At 44.9% G+C, this 19,667-nt stretch overlaps 1 protein-coding gene across 1 annotated transcript in view; it reads left to right on the top strand.

The window, feature by feature from the left end:
• Nucleotides 1–19,667, top strand: part of LOC137522195 (potassium-transporting ATPase alpha chain 2-like) — a 101,485-nt gene that overhangs the window by 36,931 nt on the left and 44,887 nt on the right. The window contains exon 3 of the mRNA XM_068242226.1: nt 4,738–5,708. Within this exon, the coding sequence (XP_068098327.1) occupies nt 4,738–5,708 (971 nt within the window). The remainder of the gene's footprint in view (nt 1–4,737; nt 5,709–19,667) is intronic.

Raw genomic sequence — 19,667 nt, 5'->3', positions numbered from 1 at the left:
ATAATAATACAGACAATAGTGTACACCAATATACAAGATACATAATTAGTGACAAAATACAAAAATGATACAAAATACAGAATACAAAAAACAGAATTGGTAATGACCATAATAAAAGCAACATGATAAATAATAAAATGTATAATAATTTTCAAGATACAAAAGGGGGAGAGAGCTCTGCCCTTGCGATCTTACAATCTAAAGGGAATGGGGGAAACATGAGCAAGGTTTATGAAAATTATGCAACAAAACCTGCGTTTTTAAAACGCAGGTTTAAAAAAACACATATGCATTTTTATGTTTTTGTTTTTCACCTGCGGCCCATAGACTTCCATTAGCGGCAAAAACACAGCGGTTTCCGCAACGCTAGCATTTCTGCTATGTTCTGCTATGTGTGCTAGAAATGATCATACAGCTGCTATGGGACCCGACAATAAGACGGCTCCAGGTTTCCCACTGGCATTTTTATGTTTGTGTTCTTGTGCTCTGTGATAGGGATGAGCAAAAATGCCAATAATCTTTTTCGCATTAATTTTCGCAAAAATAATGTTAAATTTGGATATATTATTCGAAAATACCACCAAAAATACGTTTTGTAATTTTTCACACTCTGTGCCGTAAAATATTGATTTTTCATGTTTTTGCTGTAAAATTTTGTGCTGTAAAAATATTATTTTTTCTGTGTTTTTGCACTTTTTTCATGAATTATCGCAGTAAAATATACGTTTTTCAAATTTTAGCAAAAAATGTGAAAACGCAAACATACAAGCTATTAGTGTAAAAAATTTCTTGGAATTGAAAAAAGCATTTTCAATGTAAAAATGACTTTGGCGAAAAATTCATAAGCAACATTGCTCTGTGACTGCTAGAGACAGCGCAGGTTCTCTCATGAAGCAAGGTGTAACATTTGCATCAGGCGCAGAGATTACAGGGGCAGCATGTTTGTACTGTGTTTACACAAACAGAATGCAGTCAGAGTAGGAGGAGAAGTGAGAGGAGAGCGAGGTGAAGAGGTCATCATTGGGGAAGAGCAGCTTGTTGTGCTGTGTGAGGAGTCTGACAGTGAATGAGGAGGGGGGAGGCAGGAGAGCAGCAGTGTTTCATTTGACTTGCTCAGCAGAATGGAGGATGTGACACTGCTGTCCTGACTGAGGAGAAATGGAGTGACTGAGGGTGAGCAGTTCGTGTGTCACAGACTCACAGCCAGCCAGTGTGCTATTGTGTTGAGCTGCAGTATGTCATGTGAGAACATTAGGTGAAGCAGAATAAATTGTTGGGTGCTGTGTGATCATTAAAAACCGGGGGGGGGGGGGGGGGATCCTAACAAGTTTGCCTCAGGCAGCAAACACTCTAGAAAAGGCCCTGGCTAGAGATATTAGATCAGTTGGGTGATAGAGCTCAGGGAGGGATGTGCAGGATGACAGCTAAGGGAATTTTAGCAACTCACATTAGTGCTGTTTAGATACCCCTTTTCAAAATCCGGATCTGGTTCGAATCCGGATATACAGATATCTGATCCAGGTCGGATATCCGATTGCAAAATTTTCCAATCCGGATCGGATATCCGACCTCAGTATCCGGGCAGATTCGGATATCCGGATAGGAAAACCGGAAGTGGCCTTTAAATTGCTTTAAAAACAGTTTTTAGGGTAAATGAGGCATGTAGCATCATTATTTTTTAAAGGGAAACACTAATTGATGATGTGGGGACTTAAAATCTCACCCCCCCCCCAAAAAAAATGGCTGTCAATTAACATCAGGCCTAGGTTCCAGACAGCGGTTGTGCAGCCCACATTGTGTCCAAAGTCCAACCGCACAACTGGGACATGACAGTTTTCAGCCAAGACACCTCCCAAAAAAATTACGCAACGCCACGTGCCCCGTGACACGTGCCAACTGCCACGTGACACGTGCCAACTGCCGCGTGACACGTGCCAATTGCCGCGTGACACGTGCCAAGTGCCACGTGACACGTGTCAAGTGCCACGTGCCGAGTGACAGTCAGACAGCAGAGGAGAAAACACTAGTTCACACTAACTGTCACACTGGCACTGCTCACAGCAAAGCAGTTCTGTAGAAAGCTAACACAGCAGTACTACTACTCTAACATCTACTAGCACTGACTGCAGTACTACAGTACTAACTACACAATAACACAGTAATCCTATCCCCTAATCCCTAACCTAACTAACCTATACTGTAGCAAGCTAAGTCTAATAGCTGGCCAGCAGAGGCGGGACAAGGTCCTCCAGCACCCAAGGCTAAGACACCAAAGTGCGCCCCTCCATCCCTGCCACCCCAGCCATCACACACTGATTGCTATTAGACTAAGAGGTGCCACAGGGCCCACAACCTCCCCAACACCTTAATATCTAGTTATCTGGCTTGCAGTCACTGCCATGTATCCCCTTTTCTTATTTCTTTCTGCTTTAAACACAATTAGGAATGACAGCTGAATGAATTGTGCGCCCCCTCCTACACTGCGCCCTGAGGCTGGAGCCTCTCCAGCCTATGCCTCGGCCCGGCCCTGCTGGCCAGCAGGCAGCAGCTGGCCTGGTCTGTGCACAGCACACACACAGACACATGTCTGCCTGCAGCAAACACTCTGACTGTCACACAATGACATCAAGCTAATTAATGATTTAACAATAGTGTAGTGATAGTGAAGGGGTTAATCACTGAACAGCTTTTGGATTATCACTGTGTACAGCCCTTGCTAAGCCAGCAGCACTGGAGCACACACTCTGACTGTCACACAATGACAGTCACACAATGACATCAAGCTAATTAACGATTTAACAATAGTGTAGTGATAGTGAAAGGGGTTAATCACTGTACAGCTTTAGGTTTATAACTGTGTACAGCCCTTGCTAGGCCAACAGCACTGGAGCATATCTCTCAGTGAGCATTCAGCAAGCTAGGACGATATATCTCATCATGGCAGCCCTCATTATACAGGGGGGCTGGCCAGTGTTCCTTTCTGTGATTGGGTGCCAGGGTTTAGGCTGGGAGCCCACTGATTGGCTCAATGAGGTCAGGTGGGGCTGGCCAGGGTTCCCCTCTGTGGTTGGTTGCTAGGGCTTCTGCTGGGAGCCCTCTGATTGGCTCCAGGACGTCATCTCCTTAGTTACAGTATTTCAGATCCGTATATCCACAATATCCGCGGATATCCACGTTATGCACCCAAATATCCGCAGATAGCTATCCGGATTTGAAAAAAAATCCAGAATCCGAATCGGATAGCTTAAAAATGGTTGGATATCCGGGTTACCCAGATATCCAGAATCCTGATGAGCAGCACTGACTCACATCAGTGTGTAGCAAGCAAGGACATTACACAGTGCATAGACAGCTCTGTCTTGTGGGCACACTTTTTTTTCTTATTTGATGAGGTTATTTCTGAGAAAACTGTAGCAGAAAATTAGGAGTTTCTGGCTCATCAGTGATGAGCTTGAATTTCACATAGCAGTAATTTTGCAGCGAAATTTGCAATTACAATGCAAAATCATAATTAGAAAGTTCAAACTATCGCAAAGTTAATTTGGCACATAATCCTTTTTAGAACACATCATCTCACATTGACTCATCATTTCGTGAAATGTTCATCACTGTGAGAATTTTTTATTGTGCTGTGTGACTTTTGGGGCATTAGATTAAATTAATTTTCACACGCATGCCCGTAGATTTTCGTACACTTACTTATCATCTATGCAAAAATATGATCAAAATACATTAGTGAATTTTGTGAACGTTATTTTGTGTTACTTGTGAAAATTATGCAAAATCATGATTAGGTGTGAAATCGTAAGAAGATTTTACCAAAAAGTGAAATTAGCCATTACAGTCAGCATAGCTGACATCACTGTGATTGAAGGCTAGAGAGGGCTATTTTACATGGTAGCTCACTTTATCAAAGTATTAAATTGTTTTCCAGTACAGGAAGAGTTAAAAAAACCTTCATTTTTGCAAAATAACTTATCCGAGCTATACCCACTGGGTCCAATAAAGTCCTGTTTCCTGAAGCACTCAAACAGCCAAGAAACAGTGAGAGACATCTTGAAAGAAGGTTTTACTGCAGGAAAGTTCAAAGGTTCATTATTTCTGATTTGTTTTATAGCTTAAAAGACAGGGGCCCTATCTCCACTAAAGAACCGTCATTTTTTCATAAGGATTATAGACAAGTGTACTTTGCAAGCGCTCAGGTTAAGAAAAGGGGAATAGCCATAGCTTTTAGAAACTCCATACATTTTACCCTTTCTAAAGCAATTGCTGATCCCGAAGGCAGATACCTCCTACTGACCGGTAAGATCCAAGATGAACCAATTTCCCTCATGTCATATTACGCCCCCAATGACAAACAGGCCCCCTTCATCTCCCACCTCCTAGAGGTTCTCTACGCCCACAGCGTAGGTACTATTATTGTAGCAGGCGATACCAACCACTGTCTCAACCTATTCTGGGACAGACAGCCACCACTCCCTCCATCACAGAATTCCTCACATAAACAAACTGAGATCATCAAATCCGCATTCCTTTCCCGTGGCTTGATTGATATCTGGAGAGAGCTTAACCCCCTAAAAAAGGGCTATACCTTTTACTCCAACCCTCACGGGTCCTCCTCTAGAATAGACCATTGCTGGGTACCATCCACTACCTTACCCATGATTAAATCAGCCACAATCCACCCCACCCCCTGGTCAGATCACGACATGAACATAATAACATTCTCTTCTTTAGTTCAGCGCCCCTCAGCGTTCCGCTGGGTCCTCAACCAGTATTTATTAACTGATGAGAATACAATACGTCACATCAAGTCTAAATTGGTGGAATACTTTGATTTGAATAAAGCCGACGAGGAACTCTCTGATCTCACTGTCTGGGAAGCACACAAAGTGGTAATACGGGGGATAATGATCCAACTGGCATCTAAACATAAAAAAGAGAAACAACGCACACTTCGTGACTTGGAACTTGATTATCAATCAAAGTATGACTTATTCCACAATAGCCCCTCTCCCTCGAACAAACCAGATTTATTGGCCGCTGAGACTGCCCTCAACTTAAGCTTAACTGATGTAGCGGAAAAACACCTAGCTTCTACTAAGTTTCAATTCTATTTGAAAGCCAATAAACCAGACACTCTCCTAGCTAACCGATTGCGCCACTCGGACCCCTCATATAAACCTATAACTCTACAAACAGGGCAAAACTTAACCACTTCTAATCCACAAAAAATAGTTGAGATCTTCCGGCAGAATCTTGAGAAATTATATAACTCCCCTGACTCGGCCTCCCCGGAGCAACTAGATAGTTACCTATCATCGATATCCCTTCCTAATCTTCCAGCTGGCTTTAAAGAGTCAATTGATAAAGAGATAACGTTAGAAGAAGTCCTCCTGGCAATTAAGCAGCTTAAATTAAATAAACAACCGGGCCCAGATGGCTTTAAAGCCATCTACTATAAAAAATTCAGTGAGGTATTAGCCCCCAAATTAACTAAGGCATTTAATAGCATCCTGAAAGGAGCTACCTTTCACACGGATTCCACCTCAGCAACGATCAGTATGCTTCCCAAGCCCAATTCCAACCATTCACTCTGGTCCAATTACCGCCCCATATCACTTCTTAACATCGATGTCAAACTACTAGCAAAAATCTTAGCGTCCCGCCTAAATGTCGAAATCGCCTCAATCATCCATAATGATCAGGTAGGCTTTATGCCAAACAGACATGCAGGCGATAGCGTCAGACGCTTGCTACACCTTATCCACCAAGCCCACTCCTGTAAAATTCCAGCAATGTTACTCTCCTTAGATATCACTAAAGCATTTGATTCTATCTCATGGCAGTTCCTGTTTGCTGCATTGCAGAAATGGGGCTTTGGCGACCATTTCCTCACATGGATCAAAGCCCTATATTCTACCCCATTGGCCTTCATAAAATACAATGGTTTTAAATCCTCCTCATTCAAAATTACGAGAGGTACTCGACAAGGTTGCCCCCTTTCCCCACTCCTATTTGCGCTAGCAATTGAGATCCTGGCCATCCAAATTAGAAACTCCCCAGATATCCAAGGCATTCAATTAGGGGACAAAATTCACAAACTCAGTCTTTTTGCTGATGACCTTATACTCTGTATATCTCGCCCCACAGGTACAATCTTAGCGTTAACCTCCTTGGCGGTAACCCCGTGTGTGACACGGGGTAAGCTGCCGGAGGGTGCCGCTCAGGCCCTGCTGGGCCGATTTTCATAATTTTTGCTTTGCTGGACGCAGCTAGCACTTTGCTAGCTGCGCCAGCACTCTGATCGCCGCCGGCCCCTGCCCGATCGCCGCTATCTGCTGCGGCGCGGGCCCCCCCCCCCCCTCCAGACCCCAGCGCTGCCTGGCCAATCAGTGCCAGGCAGCGCCGAGGGGTGGCCCGGGACTCCCAATGACGTCCCGACGTCAGTGACGTCGGTGACGTCATCCCGCCCCGTCGCCATGGCGACGGGGGAAGCCCTCCAGGAAATCCCGTTCTATGAACGGGATTTCCTGATCGGAGATCGCCGAAGGCGATCGAAGCGGGCGGGGGGATGCCGCTCAGCAGCGGCTATCATGTAGCGAGCCCTCGGCTCGCTACATGATAAAAAAAAAAAATTTTTTTAAAAAAACTGCTGCGCTCCCTCCTGGCGGTATTTTTCATACTGCCAAGGAGGTTAAATAAACTACTGGATAAGTTTGGCAACTTCTCAGGACTTAAGGTGAATCCGAATAAATTTAGAGCATTAAACATTTCCCTGCCGCATAACCTCATGATAGCTCTGCAAGATACCTTTGAATTTATACTAGATCAGAACAAACTCCCATACCTGGGTATCTATCTTACTAACTCCCACGACACACTATTTTCCCATAACTACCCAGCCTTAGCAAAGGAACTGCTCTCACAACTTGAATGCTGGAAAAAATACTCAATCTCATGGTTGGGCAGGATTGCGGCAGTCAAGATGTCCTTTCTTCCAAAACTTTTATATGCTTTTAGATTACTTCCCATTCCAATGCCCTCCTCCCTCTTAGCCAATATACAAAGGAAAATGAATGAATTTATTTGGGGCTCCAGAAACCCTAGATTCCGCAATTTATATCTTTACCGATTGCGACATGACGGAGGTCTTGGAGCCCCAAATTTAAAACTTTATTATGCAGCAGCACAAATAGCTCCCCTAGCCTTGTGGCACCAACTCCAATAAACCCACCTGGGTTGATATAGAGGAGTCACTAGTCAAGCCAATCAGCCTATCAAATCTCCTATGGCTTTCTCCTTCTTTAAGGAAACATATCAACAATCCTATAATTAAAACATCCCTCGCAACCTGGGACAATTACAAATACTCAGGGACCCTTATATCCCCTCATAAGCCTCTGTTATCTTTCCTAGGAAACCCCTCCTTCCCAGCGGCCTTAGATTCCCCAGCTAGCTTCCACTGGTGGTCTCGAGCAAACCTCACTACAATCTTTGATCTCTCATCAGGCTCTGGAATGAAATCATTGGCTTTCCTACGTGAACATAAACATCTTCCTAGGTCCGAATTATTTCGTTATTTACAGATTTCACATTTTGTTCAGGCCCACCTGGTATACACCGACTCGCCACTAACTAGAACTTTATTTGAACACATATGCTATTCTGACCCCCTTTCCTCTGGTATCATTTCTCATTTGTATAAAACACTTATCCACGAATTTTCACGTTATAGGCCAGGGTATATAACAGCATGGGAAAGGGATCTTGGAATTACACTGGACTCTGATGACTTATCTGATATATGGGCCAATGTCCCTAAAATTTCGGTCAATGCCAACCTAATTGAAGTTAACTACAAACTCCTCTTCAGGTGGTACTACGTCCCTGCTCGCATAGCAAAATTTAGCCGAACCATCTCCCCATATTGTTTTAGGGGATGCAACATCCTTGGAACACACGACCACATTTGGTGGAAATGTCCGAAAGTCCGCCGTCTTTGGTTGAGAGTTTGTACATGGGCATCCTCTTTACTAACCAAGCCAGTTCCTAGAGACCCGAAACACGTCTTGTTAGGACTTCCCTACCCTGATTTAACTAAAGCACAGAACTCACTTCTCTCCCACATCTTCACAGCCACAAAATTAACTATAGCAGCAGCCTGGCGCTCACGCACCTTATCTTTTGAGTTGGTCAGAAACAGGTTGACTCACGTATTATTCTTTGAAAAGTTGCGAGCTAGGATGCTAGATAAAATTAACAAATTTAACAAAATTTGGCTACCCTTCATGCAATATCTTCTAGGCCCGGAATGTAGTGCTAGAGTGAATAGCCTATAATTTGAATTGCGTCCTTAGCATCACAATACTCTTATTAACAAATGTGTGGTCATGGGGTCTCCCTGTTCCAAAACTTGGTCACTACCTCTTTCTTTTCTTCCTTTCTTCCTAAGCTTAGTTAAGCTTTTCTCTTTCCATCCTCTTCGCACCCTTCTTTAATTGTACCTGATCTGAAGGTGATACTCCTACTGCAGGATTTTCCCTCATTCGCAATGTAATGACCTAAAGCCTTCACCTGCCCTCACTGGAGGGTAGGCGTCAATGTAGCTACCCCCCCCCCCTTACTTAGAAGGGATGCATTCCTGTCCAGCCCAAAATGGGTTATTTGATTGGACAGGTACGCCATCCCAAATCAATGGCACCCTTATGTTATATACCCGTCAAACCCCCCTTTTTGACATATAGCAAAATAAGTGACACGCAATCTAAGCATATAGTATTGAATAACTACACTAAACAATATTAGAGTTTAGCTCTGCTCTATGGAAAATGTCATTGGCACTCTTATTGCTGTACTAATCTCAATGTATCCTGCATATGGACAATTTATCCTTTTACCCTCGTTTTAATGTTATGTTGACATTATATGTGTTTTTTTTTGCAAACTCAATAAAAATTTTATTGAAAAAAAAAAAAAAAAAAAGACAGGGGCCCATCTGCAATTTATTTTTTCACCTGAGTTTCTCCTGGGAGATAATTTTGCATCTTTGAGTTTAAGTAACTTTCCAGCCCTTTGCAACTAAAAAAGTACCAAAAAGTAGGTGAAAAAGTACTATCAAAATTATTTTGAGTATTTTCTTGCTTTCAGGTGGCTTAAAAGGCATTTTATTGACAAGTTTGAAAATTTCATTAAATGAACGCACTTTTGACACATTTGGCCGCAGCGAGACGGCCAGAACATACATTAATCTTTACTGCAATCATTTCATTTCTAACATTGGCCGCACCGCCGCGGCTAGTTCGCACATTGACCGGCCAGAACCCGAAGTGGCCGGCCAGAACGCAAAGTGGCCAAACTTCGGGTTCTGGCCGTAACATATAGAAAAAAAGCTATACACATGAAAATAAATGTATGAGACTTTTTTCATTGCTAGTAATGTTCAATTCATTATCCGTACTATTTATACAATTCATTACATCATAAGTGTTTTTGGGTTTTTTTGCTTTAACACCAAAATTATGCGTTTCAGTTTTGCTTTAGGCATCTCTTTCGTTTTCATGGGGTTGATTTACAAAACTTTGCTCTTGCATAATCTCACTTTATTTTTTTACCTCTACTATAAGGAGGGCTAATTCATGAGATAGAACAGAGGGCTTATTCATGAGATAGAACAGAGGGCTTATTCATGAGATAGAACAGAGGGCTAAGTCATGATATAGAACGAATAAGAAAAGATTTAATCAGTTAAGTTGGATAAAGAGAGTATGGGTTAAGACGGATAAGGAGAGAGAAACCTGAAGCGAAAAAAAAAAACCTCTGATATAATGAATTTATGTGAAGTATGGATAATGAATAGAACATTAGTAGCAAAGATAAGAGTCTCCATTTTTTATTTTCAGTTATATAGCTTTTTTTTTTTTTTTTTTTTTATAACATTGCATAATTCTGCCGTATTTGCAGTTTAGAAACCACACTCTGGCCCATATGCATTTAACTTTTTCACCTGAGTTTTCTCCTTAGAGATACATTTTCATCCTCTGTTTAAAATAACTTTTCAGCACTCTGCAACTGGAAAAGTACCAAAAAATAGATGAAGAAGTACTGTCAAATTTATTTTGATTATTTTCTTGCTTGCTGCTGGTTTAAAGGGCATTTTATTGATGATTTTGAAAATACCACCTAGGAGAAAACTAAGGTAAAAAGTGAATTGCATATGGGCCACGGGCCTCTGTCTTTTAAGCTATAAAACAGTGCAGAAATAATGACCCTTTGAACTTACCTGCAGTAAAACCTTATCTCAAGCTGTCTCTCACTGCTTCTTGGCTGTTTAAATGCTTCATGAAACAGGACTGTACTTGACCCAGTGGGTCAAATAGCTAAAAGAAACTCTTTTGCATGGATAACAACTGAAGGTTTTTTTTTCTTGTACTGGAAAACAATATGAGACTCTTTTCTTTGCTACTAATGTTCTATTTCTTAGCTGTACTACAAAATATTATTCATTATCTCATAAGTTTATTTTTGCTTTAGGATTGCTTTCATTAAAAAAGAACACAGTAGGATTTAGTATTTTGGTTGTGTTGTTCCTATTCTATAATTTTTGATTCACATCTACACTTTTATTATTCATTTATTTATTTATTTTATGTAACCCGAGTTATTTTGTGGTTGGGGTTTCACATGAACAATTTAATTTTCATTGAGTCACAAAGGCTATATTTGGATATTATCCCTTTTTGGCACAGGTTGTTGGGTGTGTACATTTTGTAATCACTTATACAGATTTAAATCTATATATTTTTAGCCATAATTATTGTATGGCATGCTTCACATTACTAAATGGTTTTGATACAATAGAAGTGTAATTAGGGTATATTTGAATTGCATGAACCTGGTTTCATATATTTTTTTCCCATTAGTAAATTTTTATTCACACTTTGTATTCACATTGGCTCATGAATGATGCTATATAGGAAACATCCAAACAAATGATCATTGAAGGTAATATAGCCAATTACCTGTTTCCAGAGAGCAGTTCTTAGACTACTGAGAGATTTCTATGTACAAGTGAAACTCGAAAAATTAGAATATAGTGCATCAGGTCATTTATTCCAGGAATTGAACTAAAGGTGGCCACTTACTGTCCAATGTCTAGCGAAAAATCATATGAGCGATCAAAAATTCTGATCCGATTGGTTGGAAATAATCTCCATTGTTGGTCACAATCGATTACAAACGATTATAAAAATAGTCTTCCGATTGGATTTTCTTGTTGGTTGTGATAGATAGGAAGCAAAGATTGGTTCGTTGATGGTGTAGTGAACGATTTTTCTTCCGATCAAAATTATCTTATCGCTTGAACGATTTTTCGTTAGAAATTGGATCGTTAGTGGCCACCTTAAGGGTGAAACTAATATATGAAATAGAAACCCTTTGCAGGTGTTTTGGATGAACTAGCTGATTAGAGTCTGACACTTTGAGCCTAGAATATTCTCATGCTCTGAGATTTTGATTTTGGGGTTCTCATAAACTGTAACCATAATCATCAAAATTATAACAAATAAAGGCTTGAAATACCTCCCTCCGCATGTAATGAGTCTATTTCATGTATTAGTTTCACCTTTAAGTTGAATTACTGAAATAAATGGACTTTTGCACGACATTCTAATTTTTCAAGTTTGACATGTAATAGATTGATTGGTTGATTGATTGATTGATTGATTGATGCCCATTAACAGTAGAATTGTTTCATCAGATGCAATCTTTCATCGCAATTTTTTAACAGGTAAATTTTTATTGTATTTTTAACTTTTCATACAAATACAACATGAAAACATGTCAACAATGCATCGCAATTTTTACAACGGAATTGTACAGAAAACTGTGTGGCAAAAAAATCAATGTCAAACAATTCTATGCTTGATCGGAACAGAGAATGTAATTGATCCGATTGTTGGATTTTATGATAGAATCAGAAGAGAGTAAATCCCCTCTTCGATCCATTTATGAGAACAATTGATTATTACCTTACAATTACTTTCAAATGTACAAATTGAGTCAAAAGATGGCATCTAATGAAAAAATTGTACCGACCGTTAAAGAGGAACTCCAGTGAAAATAATGTAATAAAAAAAGTGCTTCATTTTTACAATAATTATGTATAAATTATTTAGTCAGTGTTTGCCCATTGTAAAATCTTTCCTCTCCTTGATTTACATTCTGACATTTATCACATGGTGACATTTTTACTGCTGGCAGATGCTGTCACTGGAAGGAGCTGCTGCTTGCATTTTTGGCAGTTGGAAACCGCTGTAAACAGTAAAACAGCTGTTATCCCCGACAATGCAACGAGGTTCACAGACAGGAAACGGTCAGGACCATGGTCCTGACATCACAATGTAGGAGGGGTTTCACCACAATATTAGCCATGCATACTCCCCTGATGATCTATGTGAGAAAAGGTAAAGATTTTTCATATTCAATGCCAACCTGCTGCAGCTAAAGCAAATAAAATTGTGGGATGCATTAAAAAAGAAATGAAAACTATGCTAGCATAATATTGCTCCATTTAACTCTCTAGTAAGGCTGCTTCAGGAATAAGGAATTCAGTTTGGGGCACCACATTACAAGAGAAGGATATTGCAGTGTTAGGGCAGGTGCAGAGGCGAGCAACTAAAATGAATGGAAGGTCTCACTTATCAAAAATGGTGAGATAAAAATGGGCTTAGTCTGGAGAAAAGACACCTTATGCTGGGCATACACGCTAAGTTTGTTCCTTATCAATCGAGCCGCTGATGGCTCGATTGATAATTTCCGACAGGTCCGATGACCCACCGGATCGACTCCCCGCTCGATCCCCGCGGGCGGACAATAGCGGTGGATCGAGCGGAAGATAAGGAGCGCCCGCAAGAACGAGCAGGGAACGATCGAGGCGCCAGCGGGGATGCGCCGGGATCTAGCCAGCAGCTCAATCCGGCGCATAAACTTACCGTGTATGCCCAGCATTAGTGGAGATCTAATTAACATATATAAATATATACGGGCAATATAAAAGCATGTTTCTCTTATGTCCAGGGCCGGATTTGTACTCTTTACCGCCCTAGGCCACTGTCACCAGCCGCCCCCCTTTAGTATAGGTAGTGAGATGACCCCTTCCCTTTCCCTCTAGTATAGATAGCCTGATGACCCCCCCCCCACCCCCCATGGGTAGCCAGATGACTCCTCCCCTTTTCCCTCCAGTATAGGTAGCCAGATGACCCCTTCCCTCTAGTATATGAAGCCAGATGACTCCTCCCCCTGTTCCCTCCAGTATAGGTAGCCAGATAACAATAACAATAATATTTATATAGCGCTTTTCTCCCTGGGGACTCAAAGCGCTGTGACCTTGCATTATGCAGTCTCAAAGGCTAGGGAAAAGAGGTGAGTTTTTAGCCTTTTTTTAAAGCTGTCCAGAGAAGGAGCCTCTCATACTGGTTGTGGAAGTGAGTTCCATAGAGTAGGGGCTGCATAGGAAAAGGCCCGAGCACCAAATGTGCATGTGTTAAGTGTATCCTGGGAACAACCAACTTCATCTTGTTGACAGAGCGGAGGGTGCGTGGAGGGGCATAAAGTTCCAACAGATCCGCTATGTATTTGGGTCCCATCCCATGTGGTTTAGGGCCTTGAATGTCAGCAGACAGATCTTAAAATTGATTCTCCATTTTACTGGCAACCAGTGAAGAGTTTGCAGTACTAGGGTGATGTGTGAGCTGCAGGGGGCATTGGCTAGGAGTCTGGCTGCAGCATTCTGTACTAGCTGTAAGTAGTGTTGGGCGAACAGTGTTCGCCACTGTTCGGGTTCTGCAGAACATCACCCTGTTCGGGTGATGTTCGAGTTCGGCCGAACACCTCATGGTGTTCGGCCAAACCGTTCGGCCATATGGCCGAACTAAGAGCGCATGGCCGAACGTTCCCCGAACGTTCGGCTAGCGCTGTGATTGGCCGAACGGGTCACGTGGTTCGGACCCGAACGCGCTCTGATTGCCCGAACGGGTCACGTGGTTCGGGTCAATAAATACCCGAACCACGTCATTTCTCCGCCATTTGTCTGTGGGTTTAGCTCTGGGTAGGCAGGCAGGGTAGTTCTCTCTCCAGCCAGGCTAGCCAGGGTCCCCCCAGTCATTGTGTCGCTGCTGGGAACAGTAGTACACCGCTCACCCACACTATATAGCATTGTGTTTACTGCACTCTGTGTCTGCTGGGAATAGTGGTACACCGCTCACCCGCCACTGTATAGCATTGTGCTCTGTGTCGCTGCTGGGAATAGTGGTACACCGCTCACCCACACTACATAGCATTGTGTCTACTGCCACTCTGTGTTTCTGCTGGGAACAGTAGTACACCGCTCACCCTGTATAGCATTGTGCTCTGTGTTGCTGCTGGGAATAGTAGTACACCGCTCACCCACACTATATAGCATTGTGTTTACTGCCACTCTGTGTGTCTGCTGGGAACAGTAGTACACCGCTCAACCACCACTGTATACCATTGTGCTCTGTGTCGCTGCTGGGAATAGTGGTACACCGCTCACCCACCACTGTATAGCATTGTGCTCTGTGTCGCTGCTGGGAACAGTAGTACACCGCTCACCCAGCACTATATAGCATTGTGTTTACTGCCACTCTGTGTGTCTGCTGGGAACAGTAGTACACCGCTCAACCACCACTGTATACCATTGTGCTCTGTGTCGCTGCTGGGAATAGTGGTACACCGCTCACCCACCACTGTATAGCATTGTGCTCTGTGTCGCTGCTGGGAACAGTAGTACACCGCTCACCCAGCACTATATAGCATTGTGTTTACTGCCACTCTGTGTGTCTGCTGGGAACAGTAGTACACCGCTCAACCACCACTGTATACCATTGTGCTCTGTGTCGCTGCTGGGAATAGTGGTACACCGCTCACCCACCACTGTATAGCATTGTGCGCTGACTCGCTGCTGGGAACAGTAGTACACCGCTCACCCAGCACTATATAGCATTGTGTTTACTGCCACTCTGTGTGTCTGCTGGGAACAGTAGTACACCGCTCAACCACCACTGTATACCATTGTGCTCTGTGTCGCTGCTGGGAATAGTGGTACACCGCTCACCCACCACTGTATAGCATTGTGCTCTGACTCGCTGCTGCTGGGAACAGTAGTACACCGCTCACCCAGCACTATATAGCATTGTGTTTACTGCACTCTGTGTCTGCTGGGAACAGTAGTACACCGCTCACCCACCACTGTATAGCATTGTGCTCTGTGTCGCTGCTGGGAATAGTGGTACACCGCTCACCCACACTACATAGCATTGTGTCTACTGCCACTCTGTGTTTCTGCTGGGAACAGTAGTACACCGCTCACCCGCCACTGTATAGCATTGTGCTCTGTGTCGCTGCTGGGAATAGTGGTACACCGCTCACCCACCACTGTATAGCATTGTGCTCTGACTCACTGCTGGGAACAGTAGTACACCGCTCACCCAGCACTATATAGCATTGTGTTTACTGCACTCTGTGTCTGCTGGGAACAGTAGTACACCGCTCACCCGCCACTGTATAGCATTGTGCTCTGTGTCGCTGCTGGGAATAGTGGTACACCGCTCACCCACCACTGTATAGCATTGTGCTCTGACTCGCTGCTGCTGGGAACAGTAGTACACCGCTCACCCAGCACTATATAGCATTGTGTTTACTGCCACTCTGTGTGTCTGCTGGGAACAGTAGTACACCGCTCAACCACCACTGTATACCATTGTGCTCTGTGTCGCTGCTGGGAATAGTGGTACACCGCTCACCCACCACTGTATAGCATTGTGCTCTGTGTCGCTGCTGGGAATAGTGGTACACCGCTCACCCACCACTGTATAGCATTGTGCTCTGACTCGCTGCTGGGAACAGTAGTACACCGCTCACCCAGCACTATATAGCATTGTGTTTACTGCCACTCTGTGTGTCTGCTGGGAACAGTAGTACACCGCTCAACCACCACTGTATACCATTGTGCTCTGTGTCGCTGCTGGGAATAGTGGTACACCGCTCACCCACCACTGTATAGCATTGTGCTCTGTGTCGCTGCTGGGAATAGTGGTACACCGCTCACCCACCACTGTATAGCATTTATGTACTGCCACTGTACTGCTGCCAGTCAGCGTGTACTTTAAGGATAAGTGAAATGAGGAAGAAATCCGGTGAAAGAGGGAGGGGCAAGGGAAGAGGTGTTTCCCCTGACGGTTCACATACAGGCCACAGGGGAGCACCGAAGAAAACCCACTCAATACCGCCCATGTTGTCCAGGACAACAACCCTCACAAATCCAAAAGAACAGGACCAGATAATTACTTGGATGGCCTCTCAAGCGTCCAGCAGTGGGTTAAGCAGCACCAGCACATCACGCACGAGGTCCGAGTCCTCAGCCAGTTACAAGGAGCCAGTGGGCACAAAGCTGACACAACCGGCAGCAACACCATGCACACAACTGCCAGATAACCAGTCCCAAGAATTAACTCAGGACACAATGGGGTATTCGCAGGAGCTATTCCCAGCCCAACAAACTTCCACCTTTCAAAAGTCAATGGAACAGCCAGAAATGTTGTGCCCGGATTCACAACCATTAACTGTGGGAAATGCACCGCGCACTGAAATGCAAGGCGAGTCCGAGGACTTTGAAACCCAAATCCAAGAGCAAGTTGGGCAGGAGGGGTTGCAATTGCAGGAGGTCGGCCGAGAAGATCTGGAAGACGACGTTGGAGTGAGCTGCGCAGAGGTTGTTCTGGGGAGCTCTACTCCACGGCGGCGGCCCCCCACAATGACATATGACGAGTTTGAGGAGATGGAAGAGGAGGGTATGGACAATGTGGACACAGACCCAGATTTTGTATGTGAAGGAGAACATCACCGTCGTAGCAGCACAGATGAGTCTGTTGAAGAACCCACTGCTGCACGAGTTCGCCTTGTGCCACAAGGTAGGCGGCGCGAAATTTCAGGCACCACAAGCGTGGAAGTTCAAGTGAGACGCAAAAGAGGCGCAAACAGAAATCGCCAGCAAGGCAGGTGCTCCAAAGTCTGGGCTTTCTTTGAAGACTGCACTGAGGATGGTACCATGGCGATTTGCAAGGTGTGCAAGACCCGCCTGAGCAGGGGGAAAAGTATTAACAACCTCTCCACCACCAGCATGAGCCGCCACATGCTATCCAAACATCCCACTCTGTGGGCAAACGCGGCAGGACAGGGTACCAGCAACACTGCCTCCCTTGGGTTCACAAGACTCACCACCAGACCCGCCTCAGCAGCAGCAGTAGCCCAGCCATTGCATGGTTCACAACATTCACAAACATCAGACGACGCTGACACTGTCACTTTCCGGACTAGTGCTCTTGAGGTCTCCCAGTGTTCATCAAACACAACAACCAACAGCCCTTCAGTGTGCAGCCCTACGGTTCAGTTGTCTGTCTCGGAGATGTTTGAGCGCAAGAGGAAATTGCCTGCAAATGACCCCCGGGCTGTGGCACTAACAGCCAGCATAGCCAAGCTTCTGGCCTGCGAAATGCTGCCATATCGAGTGGTGGAGACAAACAGCTTCAAGGGCATGATGTCAGTGGCCATCCCACGTTACGTGGTTCCCAGCCGCTACCACTTTGCGCGCTCTGCAGTGCCTGAGTTGCATGAGCATGTGGTCAGCAAAATAACCCGAAGCTTGAAGAATGCCGTTGCCTGCAAGGTTCACCTCACCACTGACACCTGGACGAGTGCGTTCGGCCAGGGTCGATACATCTCCCTTACCGCGCACTGGGTGAACCTTGTGGAGCCTGGCAGCGATTCCTCACCTGCTACGGCGCGGGTGTTGCCCACGCCGCAAACAGCTGCACCGCCGTCCCTCCCACTGGATAACAACAGCAGCACCTACCTCTCTGACTCCTTCTCCTCCAACGCATCTCAAAGCTGTACCTCATCCGGAAACGCTAACCCAGCAGCAGTAGGATCGTGGAAGCAGTGCAGCACAGCTGTTGGCATGCGTCAGCAAGCGTTGCTAAAGCTGATCTGCCTTGGGGATAAGCAGCACACAGGGGAGGAAATTTGGAGGGGAATAAAGGAACAGACGGATTTGTGGCTGGCACCGCTGGACCTGAAACCGGGCATGGTTGTGTGTGATAATGGGAGTAATCTCATTTGCGCTTTAAGGTTGGCTAAGCTGACACACATCCCTTGCCTGGCGCACGTGATGAACCTAGTAGTTCAGCGGTTCCTGAGGACATACCCAGGCATGGCCGATCTTCTGGTGAAGGTGCGACGAGTGGCCAAACATTGTAGAACTTCCAGTACTGCTTCGGGGGCACTCGCCAAGATGCAGGAGCGCTTCAATCTCCCCCACCATCGCTTGCTGTGTGATGTCCCTACGCGCTGGAATTCTACGCTGCACATGCTAGCCCGCTTTTGCGAGCAGAAGAGTGCAGTGGTCCAGTACATGACGGCGCAGTACCGAGGCGCATCCGGCCAGCTGCCAAGCTTCTGTGGATCCGATTGGGCCAACATGTTGGACCTCTGCCAAGTCCTCCAAAATTTTGAGCAATCCACGTTGCTTGTGAGCAGTGACAACTCTTCTGTCAGCATTACCATACCACTGCTGTGTTTACTGAAGAGCTCAATGTTGAAAATCAAGGAAACAGCTGTCATGATTCAACTGGGGGAATCTGAAGGAGAAAACGATCAGCGTGATGGTACCAACATCAGGCCATCCGCCTCAGGAAACGCTGGCCCCAGCAGCTATGACGAAGAAGAGGAGGAGGAACAGCTGGAGTTGGAGCAGGAATTTCCTGCCACCACTGACGAGGGCCAGAGCGGTGCACGTTGGACTTCCACAATTCAGCGCGAATGGTCAGCAGAAGCAGACCAGGAAGAAGGTGACGACTATGATGCATCACAACAACTATCACAACGCTCACAAGAGGATGATGAGGATTCTGGCAGGACTCTGGCACACATGGCTCAATTCATGCTAGACTGCATTTAACGCGACCCACGCATTGTGCGCATTCTAGACAACACCAATTACTGGGTTTATACACTTCTGGATCCACGGTACAAACACAATGTTCCAAAACTGCTTGAAGAAAGAGTCAGACAGGTCAAAATGGAAGAATACCAGCAGGCCCTTGTGGAGACTTTAGAGAGGAGATTGACATCCTCCCCCTCCTCTAGCCAGTTGTACACCGACAGACTGACTTCCGCAAACCCAGGACGACCAGGAGGGCAGCAAACAACACAAGCCGCAGCTAGTGCCCAAAAGGGAATGGTATTGGCAGTGTCCTTGGAGTGGGAAAATTTTCTGACACCCATGCAGCAGCAGCCCACAGAACAGCAAGCGTGCAGATCCACCTCCAACACCGATCGCCTGGAGAAGATGGTCAAGGACTACATGTCAGATGGCGTAGCTGTGTTGAACAATCCATCTGCACCCTTCAACTATTGGGTATCGAAGCTAGACACCTGGCACGAACTGGCAATGTACGCAATAGAGGTGCTGGCTTGCCCGGCAGCCAGCGTTATGTCGGAACGCTGTTTCAGTCCTGCCGGAGGCATCGTCACAGATCGGCGTATCCGCCTCTCCACAGAAAATGCAGACCGTCTGACTCAAATTAAAATGA

The sequence above is a fragment of the Hyperolius riggenbachi genome, chromosome 6 (genome assembly GCF_040937935.1).
Source record: "Hyperolius riggenbachi isolate aHypRig1 chromosome 6, aHypRig1.pri, whole genome shotgun sequence".
Taxonomy (NCBI): domain Eukaryota; kingdom Metazoa; phylum Chordata; class Amphibia; order Anura; family Hyperoliidae; genus Hyperolius; species Hyperolius riggenbachi.
Note: the sequence above shows the minus strand (reverse complement) of the source record. Positions and strands in the feature narration are given on the sequence as shown.